This window comes from Terrapene carolina, unplaced genomic scaffold (assembly GCF_002925995.2).
Source record: "Terrapene carolina triunguis isolate 2854851 unplaced genomic scaffold, T_m_triunguis-2.0 Scaffold22, whole genome shotgun sequence".
Lineage (NCBI taxonomy): Eukaryota > Metazoa > Chordata > Testudines > Emydidae > Terrapene > Terrapene triunguis.
Window position 1 is genome coordinate 12,247,298 of NW_020664373.1, and position 19,475 is coordinate 12,266,772.

Sequence of the window (19,475 nt, forward strand, 5' to 3'; positions counted from 1 at the left end):
AATACGAAGCTTGTCAAATCAACATTTAGGCCTGGGCTGTACTAAAAAGTTAGGTCGACCCAGCTACATCGCTCGGGGGTGTGAAAAATCCATATCCCGAGCAGAATAATTAGGACAAGCTACGCCCCAGTGTAGACAGTGCTAGGTTGACAGAAGAATTCTTCCATCCACCTGGCTGCCCTCTCTGGAAGGTGGATTACCTAGGTGGACGGGAGGGATTCTACCATCAGTGTAGGTAGTGTCTACACTGAAGCACTACAGCAGTGCAGCTGCAATGCTGCAGCTGTGCTGCTTTACCATTTGAAGAGTAAACAAGCCCTTAGGCCCTGATTCAGCAAAGCATTTAGGCATGTGCTTAGCTTAAAGCATATACCTAAGTCCATCTCTATTTAGCAAAGCATTTAAGAACCTGACTTTACTGGGACTTAAGCAAGTATTTAAAATGCTTTTCTGAGCAGGGCTATTCTTAAGCAGGTACTTAAGTTCTTGCTGCCTTACGGAACTGACCTACTGTGAATGTGAGCATAGTGAACAAAGAAGCTGCAAATCAGCCTGGACAATTGTCCAAATGTTTTAGGAAGTCCAGGATCCGGTAAAAAGAATTCTGCTGCTGCTTTCCTCAACACATGTTCCTTTAACTTAGGGTAATAGAAACAAGGCTAAAAAGTCCTGAGTAGAGCTAGGCAAAATGTTTTAGATGAACTTTGCATTTTTCGGGGCTCCAAAACTATTTGCAGTTTGAGTCAATTTGACAAATAATTTCTGTTAAAAAAAAAATTGTTTTTGTTTTTTTTTTTTACGTAAAATGTTTTTGTTTCTGCCACGTTGAAACACTTCGTTTCAACTTTTTATACTGAAACACCGCTCTGTTCTGAAATTTGACCAGGAAAAAAAACCAGAATGAAAAACACCTGAAAAAGACAGAATCAAAATGAAAAAATAAAAAAAAATCTATTCAAGGTCACCAAACCATATTGATTGAAATGAAAAACTGGGGGAAAAAATTAGTTTGGGGCCAATCCGAAACATTTCTGTCAATTCACACAGTTTTGTCAAGTTTTTCAATTTGACAATTTTTCTTTAAAATCTTTTTATTTAAATCTAACTAATGTTTTTTCTGGATTTTTCTGGTCGAACTTTGAACTGAAACATGGCTTATTCGCTCCGCGCTAGCCAAGTTCCTCCCCAAGAACTTCTGTATTGGACCCTTGTGAGAGTCTCAGTAAAAGCAGAGATTGCCTGTCCTGTTCAATAGTTCTATGTGCTGGAAAGAAGAGAGCGGTGGGGATCTTTGAAGGTCCTATAGGCCCTGGTCTTTCTTATACTATAATTAAGCCTCCCAAAAATCTTCCTGGCTCATCACAGTGTAAGTTTACTTTCCTGGGTTTTTTTAATGTTTAAAAAAATTGTGATCACTTTCCACTTAATGCAATTGTCCTTTTGATTTGTTTTGCCCACAGCTATTTCTCATCTCCTCCTCCTCTGCCTGATGTCAGTGTAGTTTCAGCGTCACGAGCGAGATGCTTCATAACTGTGTAAATTGTTCACTTAGCAGTCTTGTTATTCTGGTGGTGTTTGGAGGTGATTTTTAAAAAGGTCTGTGGGAGGGAGCTGTAAAAGCCCTTTCAGCAGTATTAAAAAAAAAAAAAAAAAAAAAAAGGGTGTGTGTGGGGGGTGTGGGGGACTTTGTGAATGAACCTGCCCAGCCTTTCAGTCCACCCCCAGGATCTCTACCAGGAGAAAAGAAAATTAATTTTAAGCAATTGGCATAGCACATATTCTTGGTAATTTCCATCATTTAAATAAAAAAGTAACAGACTGTACTGTGTGGGAACACATTTTAAAAAAACGTAGATCGCCTTTGTGTTTTGTCTTAATCTTTTGGTCACATGCAGTGAGGAACTGGTTTATTTGGTATATGAAGAGCTATTCTTTATTGCATGTCACCTTGAAAGAGAGTTCTCCCCACTAGTCGAGAACACAGGATACTATACAGTTATTAATCCACGGCTAGACGTGTGTTTTTCAGTGATGCACATCCCTGCATGCTGGCTTAGGGTGGGGCTCTGATTTACATAATTATTCTATGCTTATTTCTCAGTATAAACTCAGTAATTATGTAAATCTCCCTACTCTGGCCCCTATAAATCCCTGCTCTGATTGGTTACTGTTCTTAGAATTCCTCGTCCATATGCCCACAGCAAACATAGATACCTCGATTTCTGACCTGATTCCCTGCCTGTCACCCCATGCAATCCCCAGCGAATCAATAAAATTTAATTTTAAAATGGAATTGCTCTAAAGGGGGGGTAGGGGCTGGGATAAGCCAGCCCTTTAGAAGGAGCAGAAGGAGACATTGCAAAGCCTGAGATTAGGCATGGAGACAGAGTGGGCATAGTGGTAAGAAGATGGAATGGCTAGGTTTGTCAGAGCCCTGGATGGGGAGCTGTGAGGACAGGAGCCAATCAGAGCATAGAAGCGAGAGAATGGAGAACCCATTTCAGTGTCATATCTTCAAGATACTCCCTGCTAACTTGATAGTAACTATAGCATGAGCTATTCTCCTCGGGCTTGTCAGTGAGAGCTGGTGTGCACACTGGTTGGGATGATCAGGTCACTGTGCTTTTCATGGCAAAATTGATTCCATGTAGGTAGGCCCTTGGAGTCTGTTTAACCTCGATTTGGTTATTACCCTGTAAAGAGGAAGGCACTCGTAAGTTATTGACTAGTCGGTCAGTTATGGATCATTCTGCAAGATGGTGACGTGCACTCAGCTCCCATTGCAGTCAGTGGAAATTGGGAGTGCTCAGCACCTTGTAGGCTAAAGCCCTTAGCGTTGCTGCTTGATGCTTTGCTCCAGTTAGCTTGACTTAGACCCAGGGTTTGAATGGGGTAAGCATTTAAGAAGGAAACTGTTCCTTTCTGTTCCTTCAGATAACACTTCTTATTTTGAACTTTCTTCAGTTGCTGGTCGAGTTGAACTTCTATCTATATGATGGCATTGTATTCATTATGAATGATATAAAATATGTATGTGAATGCAAGAAGGATTCAGCTGCTGTGAGTTTTATTTTGCATCCAGTTCTTCGGCTATGATGATAAATAATAAATAAACCCTTTTTTATGAATTTCAGATCAAGTCTAATCAGGGTTATGAAAAAAATTAAGCTCAACTACAAGAAAACAAAAGCTGTTTAAAAACTGGAACCTCACAAGAGCAACACCATAGCTCGACCTGAGCAACCACTACAATGTTTTTAATAAGGATCTTGCTGCTAGCTGGTTCTCAGTCTGCCCAAGGAATGAGGCAGACCAATGATGTGCAAAAGCAAACACTTCAGTGCCCTACATACTCATGTATAGACGAGTGTAGATAAAAAGAACCCTGAATTGAAGCAATTAGAAATATTTCCACCTTCTCCACACTCCACGAAGAATAGGAGAACAAACTATGTTTCTTTCTTCTGCCACACTTATACTTGCTGCAGTTCAGGCAATAGTTTTATGACAGCTGGCCACGTGGGGACATTGCGTCTCAGCTCTAGTGAAAATGGTGATATTGAAACACCATTGCTGGCACACGGCTGTGAGAGAATAGGGTTTGTTTGCTTGAGGCCTGGGCTACACTAGAAAATTAGGTCAGTTTAACTACATCGGTCTGGAAAAATCCACACCTCTGAGCTGCGTAGTTAAGCCAGCCTAAGTCCCCATGTAGACAGCGCTAGGTCGATGTAAGAATTCTTCCGGCGACCTAAGTACCGCCTTTCAGGGAGGTGGATTACCTACGTCGGTGGGAGAACCCCTCCCATCGGTGTAGGTAGCGTCTGTGCTGAAGCGCTGCAGTGACGCAAATTGTGCTGCTGTAGTGTTTTGAGTGTAGACAAGCCCTAAATCTTCAGTGAGCTTTTGGCATTTCTCTTATATAGGAAAGTAACTACAACAAAAACTAATTGGCTTTAAACCTCATTAAAAGTTTAACGTTACATTGTTGTAAACGGGTGAAGGAGCTATTGATGATTAACAATAAAGAAGGAGCTATCGATCATTAACAATAAACTTCAAATCTATGTTGGGGGAAGGGAGGGCGGATTAGATAGCTAAATTTCTCCTAATCTAGAATTACAGGCTGTGGTTGAAAAATATTTTGCAGCAATGTTCAATCTGACTTTAGACACTGTATTTTTTTATTTTATAAATCAGAGATAATTGTTGGAAAGTTGTAGTTGATCCACAAACTAATGGCAGGAACTAATTAACCACTTTATTATAGCAGTATAAATACCAGTGATTAATGTGCGTTCAGAACTTGTGTTGCCTTCCAAGATGAGACTTTCTACATTGTCTTCCTCCCTCCCTTTCTAGATTTGATTTATCAATTTTTCAATAGTCCCAGTGATTTTAATACCGCAGGTTCAGATGTCCAATTACTAGAATATGAGCGGACGATAGAGGTCCCAGACTCCTACCATGGACCTCGGCTGTCATTTCCCCTGACTGTTGCGGACACTAATTCACTTCTTCATGCTTTCAAGGATCAACAGGCAAGTTAGGAGTTGGGACTGTATTGGTTTTAGACTATGACTATCATGACTAAATTTAAGTAATGTCAAAAGTTGTTATGAAGACTAAATTATAGGGTCATAGAAACTAAGTGAACTAGGTGACGTAATACATCTTTCTACTCTTTCTGGCAATGCAGGATTATTCTCTGCTGTTCATTTACTGATTATTTGTTATGATCTAAAGTACTGAGCATGAGTCAAGAAGCTAGGAAAGCTGAAGTTAGCTCTGCTACTGACTCCCTTGTATGTGCTCTTGGGCAAATTCTTTGCCTGTTTGCCTCTGTTTCCCCATCTGTACAATGATGCTAATATTTACATTGTTGGGTGTTATGGGGAGTGATTAATTTGAAACTTTAAACTGCAGTTTCAGTGCTAACTATTAATAGTCCAGCCTAGTTTTAAATTTATTGAGTAAATGGGGCTTCCAATATATATCTCGAGTGATGGATCTAGAAAGAGGAGCTGTGGTAAATAGAAGAGTAAATGAGCAAACACAGGCTTCATCTTTGAGCACCAATGTTCTTGCTCCCAAGTGGGAGTTAAGGCTCATTCTTTGATCAAAAGTTTTTTGGAGATGGGGTAATTAGCCTCTGTGAATTTGCCTCTCCCCGTACCACCTTCCAAAGCGGAAGTAGTTGAAAGTCTCAGTAGAATTTCAAGTGGATGGTGCACTGAGATGGCTATTTTTAAATGAAAAGACCTGCAATCATTGGATGACGGGATCATCCTAGACACTATTAACAAAGCAGGAAGTACAAGAAAGAAGGAATCTCAGTGGGAAAGTATTTAGATAGAATGGATGAGTTTTAAAGATTGAGAGTTTCATTCTCATGCTTACTTACTCCTGGGGGAGTTCTGTACCAAAAAATTAAAAATTCTGTGCACAATATTTTAAAATTCTGCATATTTTGTCGAAATAATGTGGGGTTTTTATGCAAAATGATCCACAATTACAGACCATCAATCATGATTGAGAACAACAGTCCAGGATGTGCAAAATAATTTGTCCCCATTTACATGCAGTTTTGTAGAGGATTCTCGAGCATGAGAAGATGGTGGAGCCGATTTTGATGCATCATGTGAAGGCTGTTCACATCGTGCAAAAGAACAAATATCCCTTTGCCCTTTGGTAACTTCATCTGGACCTGGCTGGGTACTTTGGGAAGTGCTTGGTTCTGATTGTCCTGACATTTTATTGACTGCTTGGTAAATGTTTTATTTGCCTTCAAAGTCTTTTTTTTAATGTGTAAGTAAAATAAATCCTGAGCTGTAATCTAACCCCATTGTGCCACTTTGTCACAGAAAAAAGTGAGAAAGCACATAGTTTTCCTAGCTGAGGATTCCCTTACTGTCTTTTGTAATAAGGCTCCTTTATATCACCCTGGCAATGTAAAGGAGCCTTAAAATTTTTTCAGATTTTATGCTCCTGGGGGAATTTACTGAGAATGGAAACAGTTAACTAACAATAGGAACATTAACAATGTCACTAGCAGGCAGGCTGCTACATTTCTGCCTCAGAGAAGGAGATTAATTAACTATCAATAGCAACATTAACAATGTATTTTTTTCACATCAAGAACTGTGTTTTATTTCAAACATTGGAACAGTTGTGTAGGAATGCACAGAGCAGACTCTTATTCTTCCACACCTTATCCCCTCTCAAGCAAAAACGGAATGAATTTTCTATCAATCCAATGCTTGTTATCTGCTATAAAATGAGCCGCCAGGCAATTTAAAGGGATAGCATGGGCTGATTGCATTTCCAACCCTGGCAAAACAGCTGCTTGCTTTGTTGCAATGAAGGAACGTAGGCAGTCAGGCTGCTATATTTCTGCCTCAGGGGACAGAGCCTGCCTCATGCCTAACAACCCAAAGCCCTACCCCTCCACGTCGGGTGCTCCACAGTAGCAAGGGTGAAGGACAGAGTCTCTCTTGCTTGTTCTCAGGCAGCCATGCCCAGCCCGTGATGGTGATTAATGTCTCCCATGCAGGCATGTATGCCCAGCCCCTCCTCTCCTCTTCCTCCCTGTGATTTGTGTCTCTGAGGGCTGCTCCAGGTGCTGGAACAGACATGCCACATGGGCTAATGGGGAAGAGGCATGTGTCTCACTCAAATTTTTTCTGCGTGATGGCACAGAAATCTGCGGACCATAAGAATTCTGCATCCATGCAGGTGCTCAAAATTCCATCAGGAGTAGCTTATATAGAAGAAGGCAGATTAACTATTAACTTTACAGCCCTGACTTTAGTTTTCTCTCTCTTGTTTTTTTTCTTTCTTTTGTACTTACTACTTGTTATTAAACTTTCACAGCTAAAAGGAAGTCTGTTTTTGTTATTTAACAATACTTAGCATTTGTATAGCCTTTATCTATTCAAAGAGCTATATTAAGTACCTATTAATCCCATTGTACAAGTGGGAAAACTGAGGCACAGGTGAAGTGACTTCCCCAAAGCAATTTACTGGAAAAGCTAGGATTAGAATTTGGGAGTTCTAAGACCCCATGCTCTGTGTATCCTTAAATCTCTGACTGCCAGAAGCTGGGACTGGGCAACAGGGAATAGAGCACTCAAAAAATTGCCCTATTCTGTTCATTCCCTCTGAAGCATCTGGCACCAGCCACTGTTGGAAGACAGGATACTGGGCTAGATAAACCATTGGTCTGACCCGTATGGCCATTCTTACGTTTTTATGAGTTCCTGATTCTTCATCCTAGACCATGCTGCCTGTAATCGTGTTTAGAAAGTAAATGTCTACTGTAAACAATCTTTAAATGGCAAGTACCTGTAGCAAACTTGTTGGTAGTGGGTGGGTCTCTGTGTTGGCAGAACTTTTATGAAGTAGTATGGTCTACGTATATTTATAATATGCCTCCTTTGTCTCACCGCATTCCTTTCACAGCACCTTCATGCCCGCTATGTCCTACAGCTGCTACACGAAACCAAGAAACTCCTTAAACAGATGCCTAACATCATTCATCTGTCGACCTCCTACTCCAAGGAGATAACCATCTGTGGTAAGATGACCGTGCATATAGCTGGTTTTGGCCACAGGATGATATGGATATTCCTCACTGCAGCCATAACTGTAATTTTGTAGATGGTTTTAGAAAAGTGCAAATCTCCCCAAACTACTACAACTCATGCTGTTGAGTCACCACTGGTATATTTTAAGAAAGCCAAAAACCTCCTCTCTTTTCCCCCCCTGTCAGATGTTGCTTGGTGAGTCAGTGTTAAAACACGGAACCTGCAGTTTAGTAGGGATTGGGGTTTTTTTTTAAAGTTGCATAACCATATATAAAATGCCACCTAGTGTTGTCAACATTTACTTTCTGCATCACTGCTTGACTTTCATGTCCTTGAGAAAGGGAACTTTCCATCACGTCTTGCTCAACAATAATTTCAGTAAGTGTTTCCCTGAGTTAAGGGGTAATGCTTAGGCTGTGCTCCTTCTTGGTCTATGCTTTGTATCAAATAAACAAAGAGACTAAAACTCTATGTTCAGTAAATCACGAGGAACTTCCTAAAATTTCAAAGTTGATGTAAAATTTCCTAATAGGGCTGAAGGGTATGAAACTCATTGTGACGGGGTCCCCAGGGTGCAACCTGGACTGTGGGACCGCTGAGCTCTCCAAAATCCACCAGCCTGGGATGTCTCTCACGCTGTGATGCTGATGTCAAGCTACCAACCTCTGATAGGCACTGCACATACACATTCCCGCAGCTTCCCAGCCTTGCACCCCAGAACTGTACCATTTTACACTGGCCAGAAGCGGAAAGTGGACATGCACAGCCTTTGTAATCTGAACAGATTTCCCAAGCACTTTAGACAAACTCACTGGTAAGGATAAAATGTACAGAAACTAGAATTTAAGTGATTATAAGTGGTAGGCATAAAGGTCAGAGATAGTTTCCTTAAGAAAATAAAAATAGAAACACACGTTCTAAATCCAAAACTTTTACTCTAAGCAAGAGTAGATGAACATCTTTTTTTCCCCCCCTGACAGATGGTACAAGCAGGTTACAGTTCCCCAAAACACAGACTGGACTCCCTTTCCAGCCTGAGATCAAACTTCCCCTGTTAAAAAACTTTGTCTCCCAGACATGCTTCCAGGTGCTGAGATTGGGGGAGAGGAGAGAGAAGCCAAGTGATAATGTAACTGTCTCTCTACTTTCTTCCAGCTTGCTGGAAAGATCTTTGCTGTAATGTGGGGACCAGGCAGTTCCCATTGATCAAGCAGTTTCCATTACATAACTGCCTTCTCTAAGGAATCTCTGGGATAGTGGATTCTTTCTTGTTGGGTGTTGATGAGCCATTAATACTGTCTGGCTATTGACGGCTACTCTTTTGTTGTAACTGAAAGGCTGGTTATGGGTGTTCCCAACCTCACAACATATTTCAGTAACACACACATATAGCAATACTTCATAACTCCACATACAATGACAGGACATACAATCCAACAGGATATTAATGTTCAACAGATCAAGACTTTTAAAATGATACCTCACAAGGCATACTTTGTACAAAACATATCATAATTCTATCACCATGGTGAATATGGAGGTTCCAGGGTGCTACTTTGAGGTAGCACATGATGCCCCTATATTTCCCAGTTAATAAGATTAGAGTTATGGAGTATATGATAGAAACATCCTGCCATGGGTGTAGTCAGTACGCTGAAATTCACCATGTTTCAGGCCAAGTTCAGCCATCTTTACCTTTAGTCGTACCTCACTCTGTGACTGCTGCCATTGATGGGGATGGCAGAATAAGGCCCTTGATTGACAACGTGCCTGCCTCTGGAATAGATTATATTGTATGTAACAACATGTGTAATAGCCTATTAAACTTTCTGCCTTCTAAACGGATTAATGTCATTATAGGGCTTAATCTTTCTTTACACAAGAAGTTAATTAATCTTCACATGGTGATGTAGTGTGACACAGGGAAGAAGTTTCAGAATGAAAAGTGCCTACCATCCATCCATTTTGATTATGCTGCCATAGATTATAGATAAAAGGACAGTAGAGCCTGGGTAGGGAGTTTTAGCTGCAAAACAGAATAGTAATGGCTATAGTAAATGACAACTATAACTTGTCCAAAGTTACTTACAATAATAAGTTGCTATTAAGTGTACAATGTTCATAAGAGTTGGTTGAGCATGTAATACAATTGCAAACAAGGGATTTTACATGCGCAGCTGTGCACCTAAATGAGGTCTTTTAGGTAAACTATTGTTCACTAGACTTAAAAAACCAAAACCAAAAATCTGAACCAAATACGCGTATGTTCACATTTGCTAACTGATCAGTACTCTCTTGCTAATCAATATACATGTATCCTCCTATTTGTAGCCTCATTTGCACTATTTAAGCAGCATAAAAGATGTCCCTTCCTGCCATTCAAATAAATAATGGCCTTTGAAACCAAAAAGATGTTTTGTAGCAGATGAAAGCCTAATTTTTACTGATGTTGAGACCAAAATATTAACTTAAAATAAGATTTCCTGCCTCCAGATCCCCTTTGAACTTCATACAGAAACTGAGGATTAAATATTATTCTGAAATATTTTCCTATCTGAACCCCATAGCCCATTGAAGTCTACGGGAGTGTTTAAATTGACTAAAATTGGCCTTGATTGAGGCTCTGACATAGTTGCATATATGTCCTATGAACAGAGTAAAAATGCCTCTGCTCACCCCATTTTTAATACTGATGGTGAAAGGATGAAATCATTGAGTATATTTATGTAAATTTGGAAGACTTTTTTTTATGTTTATTTGGATGATGCAATACAAGTTAAGAGCCCGATTCTGGCTCCCCTTCTCATCCAGGGGAAATTCACTCCTATGCAGAGGGGACCTATGCACCGGTTAAATTCAACTTAGTCTACTTTGAAGACTTAAAGTAGTGCAGGATCCCTTTACACAGGGATGAATTCCTCCTGTTGAATAGTACTGTATACTATTCCACAAGAAACCCCCCTGACAGAGCTAAAACTGGGATTATTGGTGCATCTTGTTCTTGGAAAGATTATTTATACTCTCTCTGCCCATCCCCACCCGTAACAGCCAAAATCTGGTACAGAATTAGACAAATAAAACAGATGCTATATAATATATGTCAGATAACAAGGTGATTTAAAAAAAATAGTATTTTAAAATCCCAATAATTTACATGTGAGCATACCATTAATTTAGTTGCCCAATTAAGCATGGCCATCTGCTTAAGTGCCAGCGTGCACTTACGGTTGGATATTAGGAAAAACTTTTTCACTAGGGGGGTGGTGAAGCACTGGAATGGGTTACCTAGGGAGGTGGTGGAATCTCCTTCCTTAGAGGTTTTTAAGGTCAGGCTTGACAAAGCCCTGGCTGGGATGATTTAGTTGGGAATTGGTCCTGCTTTGAGCAGGGGGTTGGACTAGATGACCTCCTGAGGTCCCTTCCAACCCTGATATTCTATGATTCTATGATAGGTATGCTAAACACTTATTTCTAGGTTCCTGTCTTTTTCTCATAAGTATTTCTAGGGCACCCTTCACTGATAACAAAGCACAGATATAAGAATTAAGATTCATAATATGTTTGTCCATAGTGTACCCATCTCTTCAAATACCTAACTCTTTTCAAGGGTGCAAGTGATCTTCTACCCTCCAACACGCCCACCTAAAAAGATTAAAGCTTCATGCAAGGCTATTGTAGGCTCACTTCAGTGTGTAATTGCCAGATTTAGATGTGCAGCTCAGGCACACCGTTTTGAAAATTTAGTCTGTATAATCCAAGTGCAAGGACAGTTCTACAAGGGAAAATGTGATAAAATCATATTGACACCTCATTTAATCAGAGTGGTATAACAGACTTTGTCACAAAACTTTGAATATCCTGTTCCCTCTAGGTGATTTGCATGGAAAACTGGATGATCTTTTGCTGATATTCTACAAGGTAATTAGATGCTTTATTCCTGAGCATTTTCACTCTTTAGGCTGGCGCTAGGAAAGCAACTGCATACCACATAGGTATTGTTAGGTACTGTATATGTGATATATATTCACAGAACAGTAGGTTGTGCAATTCTTTGGCTACTGCTATCTTTCCACCTCAGCAACCAAATGGCCATTTTGAAGAGAGAAATCTGGGTGTCTTTGGCTCTCTGACAGTTTGACTGAATGCCAAGCAGAGGGCATAGACTAGTGCAGAGATGGGCAAACTATGACCCACAGGCCACATCCGGCCCATGGGACCATCCTGCCCGGCCCCCGAGCTCCTGGCCTGGGAGGCTCGCCCCCGGCCCCTCCCCCGCTGTTTCCCCTCACCCACAGCCTCAGCTCGCCGTGCCACCGGCGCAATGCTCTTGGCGGCGGGGCTGTGAGCTCCTGGGGCAGCGCAGCTGCAGAGCCCGGCCTGACCCGGTGCTCTGTGCTGCATGGTGGTGGCAACAGCGGGGCGTGTGTGGCCCGGCTCCAGCTGGGCTGCGCGGCTGTAGCACCGCCAGCCACCGGTGCTCCAGGTAGCGCGGTAAGGGGGCAGGGAGCAGGGGGGGTTGGATAGAGGACAGGGGAGTTAGGGGTGGTGGTCAGGGGGCGGGGGTGTGGATGGTGGTCGGGGGGGAAAGAGGAGGTTGAATGGGGGCAGGGGTCCCGGGGGAGCAGTCAGGAAGGAGGGGGGGTTGGATGGGGAAGCGGAGGTCCGGGGGCAGTCAGGGGACAGTGAGTGGGGGTGTGTGTGGATGGGGCAGAGATCCCAGAGGGGCCGTCAGGGAACGGGGGGGTTGGATGGGGCAGGAGTCCCGGGGCGGGGGGCAGATAGGAGGTGGGGGGCCGGGCCATGACCCCCTCCCCTAACCAGCCCTCCATACAATTTACGAAACCCAATGCGGCCCTCAGGCCAAAAAGTTTGCCCGCCCCTGGACTAGTGTGATAAACCAAAATGAGAGATGACTTCTTGTACCTTCTACAAAGTCCTGGTGCTACTCTAATATTTTGTAAAGTCTCAGTTCTTCAAAGAGAAGGAGCCAAATTCATCTCTGGTGTAACCCTACATCATGGCTGATTTTAGCCATCATGAAGAATGCAGCAGTTTTCTCAAACCTCTCCAAACCCATTTACACTTCCAATCAATATCTACAAAAGTGTTTTTTTTTTTTTAATTATTTACAGGAAGTGAAGTGCAGAGCACTTCTAGCTGCTTAAAAGCTTTCCCTTTTTTGAAAGCACTCATGCAATTTTGCACAAAATGAAAATATCTTGGGCATCCTCTATTTAGCCTGCAGCAGCTGTTCATGTGTTTCATGTTAAATAAAACATAATTATGCTTTGCTAACGTGGAAAAAATAAAACTCCAGGCTGTCTTCTCTGCAGTTGTATATTTAGCTGAAGGCATAAGAATTTTCCTACAATAAGTTCCAAATTTCTTTTCTTTTGAGTATGATTCACCACCTTACCGTTTAACAGTTACTCCCTCTGATTTCTTTTTTGTGACTGATTATTCTGTATTCATCTGCACTGAACCAACGCTGGCGTGAGTTAATCCAGGTGCTTGAATGATGTAATCCCTCTTTGTTTAATTGGCTCAGTTACACTTTCCACTCATCTGTCAGCTGAAAACTTGAATATTTTGTCCAAGCAGAAACCTAATTAAAAAAATGTAGTACAATACTGACCTATGCAGGGGTCAACTTCCCATGTTATTAAGTTACCAATTTTAGCTACTTCTTTGCTTCCCTGCCTTTTAGCTGATAGTTCAATGAGACAACTTTTCCATTTCCAAATTGCATATTAGACCAGCATGATAGAACGGCTGGATTCAGCACACTTTCAATACTCAAAACACATGGCATGGTAAAACACTCTATTTTGGGAGGGAATACTGGAATGTTTATAGCTGTAAACAGCCCTGGATATGACATACCCTTTTAAAATATGACATTGGAGAACAGGGTTTGTCTCTTAATCAGGATGAAATAATGAAAACAGCCCTCAGTGTGAGGCCTGGTCTACACTAGGACTTTAATTCGGATTTAGCTGCCTTAATCCGAATTAACCCTTCACCCGTCCACACTACAGAGCCAGTTAATTCGAATTAAAGGGCCCTTTAAATCGATTTCTGTACTCCACCTCGACGAACGGAGTAGAGCCTAAATCGATTTTGTTAATTCGAATTAGGGTTAGTGTGGACGCACACCACCGAATTACTGTATTTAAGTTAATGGGGTAGTGTGGCCGCACACCACCGAATTAATGTGGTTTAAAACCGAATTAAGGTGCTTAGTGTGGCCGCGCACAATCGAATTTATACAACCTGTTTCCCAAATTCGAATTATCTAAATTCGGATTAATCCTGTAGTGTAGACATACCCTGAGAGATGAAATCATGACTCTGCTGGAATCAGTGGCCAAACTGCCTTTGACGTCAATGGGGCCAGGACTTTACCCAAAGCCTTCCATGGTTAGGAAGTTATTGACAGGATCCTTTCATCAAACTACATAAAAAAAGCAAACATTTTGTCATGACTTCTGAGTGGTCAGGGAATTCAGGATTGAGAATCTTACTTATGTGGAGAGTAATTAATTGATGCAGATAGGGACAGCTCAGTCCTCAACATAGATTTGTGTAGCCTTTAGGCTTAGGAATTTCCCAGTGACACTCTCCTGACATGTCCTTGATGTGCCACCAAGCCCCAGGGGCTGCTGCATGGGGAGGTGTATGTATAGGGCCCTACCAAATTCACAGTCCATTTTGGTCAATTTCATGGTCACAGGATTTTTAAAATAATAAATTTCATGATTTCAGCTATTTAAATCTGAAATTTCACAGTGTTGTAACTGTAACGGGCCTGACCCAAAAAACAATTGGGGGGTAGGGGGGGGTCGCAAGGTTATTGTAGGGAGGGTTGCGGTACTGCTAACCTTACTTCTGTGCTCCTGCTGGCAGCGGCGCTGCCTTCGGAGCTGGGCAGCCGGAGAACGGCAGCTGCTTGCCAGAAGCCCAGCTCTGAAAGCAGAGCTACCGCCAGCAGCAGTGCAGAAGTAAGGATGACATGGTATGGTATTGCCACCCTTACTCCGGCACTGCTGCTGGTGGGATGCTGCCTGCAAAGCTGGGCGCCTGGCCAACAGCTGCTGCTCTCTGGCTGACCAGCTCTGAAGGCAGCACAGAAGTAAGGGTGACATTACTGCAAGCCCCCTAAAATAACCTTGCGACCCCCCTGCAACTTCCTTTTGGGTCAGGACCCCCTATTTGAGAAATGCTGGTCTCCACTGCAAAATCTGTATAGTATAGGGTAAAAACACACAAAAGACCAGATTTCAGAGGGGGAGAACAGATTTCGTGGTCCGTGATGTGTTTTTCATGGCTGTAAATTTGGTAGGGCCCTATGTATGTGCAACGGTCTATACTGACTCTGGACATCCCAGGGATGCACCATATGTCAGGTGTGTTCTTGGGTGGGGGAGGTGGCTTATAGGCAATGGCTGTGGTCACTTTTCATGGGCATAGTCAGCACAAAAGGGCCGCAGGTCAGGAATGAATTTTCCTTCCTCCCCCTGCCCAATCCTACAAGCTCCAGATCCTCAACTTGTGTAAAGCATAGTTCAGTTGAGGGAAATGGAGCTGCAGTTTACATCAGCTGGGGATCTGTCCAGCACTACATCTGGGATCCATTTGCAACTCTATCAGCACCACATTCTTAAACTTAAAAGGAATTTCTTCCTTTGAGAGAACAAGTGCTATTAGCTCCCCATCAGAGGGACAAAGTGATACAACTCTCTAAACACCCAGCTGAAGAATTCCATTAACTCAGCTGTCTACTGAGCTTGGTGGATTGGACATGGCTGCTAACCCCCTTTTCCGTTACAGATGTTGCTTACTATACACTCATTGGTTTTCTATCCTTATGATTTTTGCCACAATGTATACACATCTCTGAACCATTAATGAATAAAAAAAGGATAGGAGTTACATAGGTTTAAATGAAAAATTTGATGATCAGTTGAAGTATTTTACATAATATTATGCCTGATACTTTTTGCTTTCATTTTTTTAAGAAGATTATCTCACCTTTTCTTAACTGAAGTGTCCAATTTGTAGATGCTTCATTCCGGGCATGAGTCTTTGTTAAATTACAGTGTTTCCAGTCATTCACCCAAAGCCTTGAAATTTTAAATTGTTTCTTGCTAAATTAGACTCTGTTAAATTGATGTGTAGAGATACCCTGAAGCTGAATAGAAGGCAGATAACAAAGAGAAGCTAATTAACCACTAACACAGAAGAGACAATAATGATGCCCAGCAGCAAACAGCCTCACAGCACTAGTCTGCAAATCATTAGAGAGCTATTTTTTGTTCTCATCTCTGAAGTGTCTCAAGCTTCTATAGATTTTAATTTTGTTTTGCTCTGGAACTATGACTGTCAGTGAACATAAGAACATAAGAACGGGTCAGACCAAAGGTCCATCTAGCCCAGTATCCTGTCTACCGACAGTGGCCAATGCCAGGTGCCCCAGAGGGAGTGAACCTAACAGGCAATGATCAAGTGATCTCTCTCCTGCCATCCATCTCCATCCTCTGACAGACAGAGGCTAGGGACACCATTCCTTAACCATCCTGGCTAAGAGCCATTAATGGACTTAACCTCCATGAATTTATCCAGTTCTCTTTTAAACGCTGTTATAGTCCTAGCCTTCACAACCTCCTCAGGTAAGGAGTTCCACAAGTTGACTGTGCGCTGCGTGAAGAAGAACTTCCTTGTATTTGTTTTAAACCTGCTGCCTATTAATTTCATTTGGTGACCCCTAGTTCTTGTATTATGGGAATAAGTAAATCACTTTTCCTCATCCACTTTCTCCACATCACTCATGATTTTATATACCTCTATCATATCCCCCCTTAGTCTTCTCTTTTCCAAGCTGAAGAATCCTAGCCTCTTTAATCTCTCCTCATATGGGACCCATTCCATACCCCTAATCATTTTAGTTGCCCTTTTCTGAACCTTTTGTATCTCGATCATCAAGGGGCCCCACTGGTAGTTTAGCAGGCTTCCTGCTTCTGATATACTTAAAAACATTTTGTTATTACCTTTGGAGTTTTTGGCTAGCCGTTCTTCAAACTCCTCTTTGGCTTTTCTTCTTACATTCTTGCACTTAATCTGGCAGCGTGTATGCTCCTTTCTATTTGCCTCACTAGGATTTGACTTCCACTGTTTAAAGGAAGTCTTTTTATCCCTCACTGCTTCTTTTACATGGTTGTTAAGCCACGGTGGCTCTTTTTTAGTTCTTTTACTGTGTTTCTTAATTTGGGGTATACATTGAAGTTGGGCCTCTATTATGGTGTCTCTAAAAAGTGCCCATGCAGCTTGCAGGGATTTCACTTTAGTCACTGTACTTTTTAACTTCTGTTTAACTAACCCCCTCATTTTTGCATAGTTCCCCCTTTTGAAATTAAATGCCACAGTGTTGGGCTGTTGAGATGTTCTTCCCACCACAGGGATGTTGAATGCTATTGTATTATGGTCACTATTTCCAAGCGGTCCTGTTATAGTTACCTCTTGGACCAGCTCCTGCGCTCCACTCAGGACTAAATCTAGAGTTGCCTCTCCCCTTGTGGGTTCCCGTACCAGCTGCTCCATGAAGCAGTCATTTAAAGTATCAAGAAATTTTATCTCTGCATTTCGTCCTGACGTGAAATGTTCCCAGTCAATATGGGGATAATTGAAATCCCCCACTATTATTGGGTTCTTAATTTTGATAGCCTCTCTAATTTCCCTTAGCATTTCATCATCACTATCACTGTCCTGGTCAGGTGGTCTATAATAGATCCCTAATGTTATATTCTTATTAGAGCATGAAATTTCTATCCATAGAGATTCTATGGAACATGTGGATTCACTTAAGATTTTTACTTCATTTGATTCTACATTTTCTTTCACATATAGTGCCACTTCCCCCCCTGCACAACCTGTTCTGTCCTTCCGATATATTTTGTACCCCGGAATGATTGTGTCCCATTGATTGCTCTCAGTCCACCAGGTTTCTGTGATGCCTATTATATCAATATCCTCCTTTATCACGAGGCACTCTAGTTCACCCATCTTATTATTTAGACTTCTAGCATTTGTGTACAAGCACTTTAAAAACTTGTCACTGTTTATTTGTCTGCCCTTTTCTGATGTGTCCGATTCTTTATGTGAATGTTTATCATCTGATCTGGCCCTTACATTATCCTCCTCCATCCTCTGCTCCTGACTATAACCTGGAGATTCTCTATCATTAGACTCTCCCCTAAGAGAAGTCTCTGTCCGATCCACATGCTCCTCTGCAGCAGTCGGCTTTCCCCCATCTCCTAGTTTAAAAACTGCTCTACAACCTTTTTAATGTTTAGTGCCAGCAGTCTGGTTCCACTTTGGTTTAGGTGGAGCCCATCTCTCCTGTATAGGCTCCCCCCATCCCAAAAGTTTCCCCAGTTCCTAATGAATCTAAACCCCTCCTCTCTACACCATCGTCTCATCCATGCATTGAGACTCTGAAGCTCTGCCTGCCTACCTGGCCCTGCGCGTGGAACTGGGAGCATTTCTGAGAATGCCACCATAGAGGTCCTGGATTTCAGTCTCTTCCCTAGCAGCCTAAATTTGGCCTCCAGGACATCTCTCCTACCCTTCCCTATGTCATTGGTACCTACATGTACCACGACCACCGGCTCCTCCCCAGCACTACACATAAGTCTGTCTAGATGCCTCGAGAGATCCGCAACCTTCGCACCAGGCAGGCAAGTCACCATGCGGTTCTCCCGGTCATCACAAACCCAGCTATCTACGTTTCTAAGTGAACATTGGAGAAATGGAAATCACTTTAAAACTTGACAAGAGAACATCGAAGAGCTAAAATACCACTTTGAATTTGGAATCCAGGTATAATTGTGTTTTAAATTCAAAATCTAAACTTGTTTTTAAAAAGTAGGGCTGTCACAAGCTTTTCCAAGAGAGAATTGGTAGAGCTTAGAGAACTAACGCCAGTTGATGTTACTCCAATCAATCCAACTTTCCACATACTAATATCAGTTCCTTGCCTTTTCCTCCTCTGTGGATGTCCCTGCCCTTTCTGAAGCCTCAAGGATTCCTTCCTTCCTCTTTTTATTTTTAAATTACTACTTTAATTCACTTCATCTTCAGACTCTCATAGTTATAGTCCTTTTTGTGACCTTTAATTCAGAAACTGCCTGAATCAGAGGGAAGTTGCTGCAGGGGATGAGCATGCTGCTTTTGCAACATTCCCAGCCTGTGCTGTGCAGAGAATTGAGAGACCAGAATCAGAAATCAAATACTGCTCTCTTTTAATAGCAGGGCGAACACCAATCATCAGATGCCTGATCCAAACCCATTGAAATCAATGGAAAGATGCCCTGTTACTTCATCAGGCTTTGGATCAGGCCTTAGGTCACCAACTTGCATACAATGGTGGGGCCCATCAGTGTCCCATTTCACTCCCCAGAATGAAGTCAATTGGGAGGCACTTTGTCAAGGAATCTTATAGCTGTCCAAGAAATGCTGAGTAACCTGTGCTGTGCCCTGGGGATGTAATGCTTTGGATGACTTCACAGTATTGGAGTTGTACTGTGTTAATGTGTATGGTGATAATCTGCCAGTAATGCATCTGTATGCCAATGTCTAGCAGGTTTCTTTCTGGCAGGGTGATCTCTATAGCAAGTCATAAGTGGAATAAACCGTTTTAACATTCATATCCCTTAGAAATGATGGAGATACAAACATTGCCGTCATGCTTCCTGTAAGCTGACAGTACCCACTGGTATGTTGACAACCAATGCAGGTAAAACATAGTACAATAGATTCACTAAGGTATATCTCTAAATTGTCATTTAGCTGTGGATGTGGTATACCTAGACTTTAGTAAGGCATTTGATACGG

General features: G+C 42.0%; 1 protein-coding gene across 2 annotated transcripts in view; it reads left to right on the forward strand.

Moving 5' to 3' along the window:
* LOC113406095 (serine/threonine-protein phosphatase with EF-hands 1-like) overlaps nt 1–19,475 on the forward strand; it is a 41,737-nt gene that overhangs the window by 8,039 nt on the left and 14,223 nt on the right. Inside the window, exons 4-6 of one of the 2 annotated variants that reach the window (XM_026648715.1) lie at nt 4,363–4,541; nt 7,462–7,576; nt 11,458–11,504. In XM_026648715.1, the coding sequence (XP_026504500.1) occupies nt 4,363–4,541; nt 7,462–7,576; nt 11,458–11,504 (341 nt within the window). The remainder of the gene's footprint in view (nt 1–4,362; nt 4,542–7,461; nt 7,577–11,457; nt 11,505–19,475) is intronic. The other variant, XM_026648711.1, reaches the window with a different exon arrangement.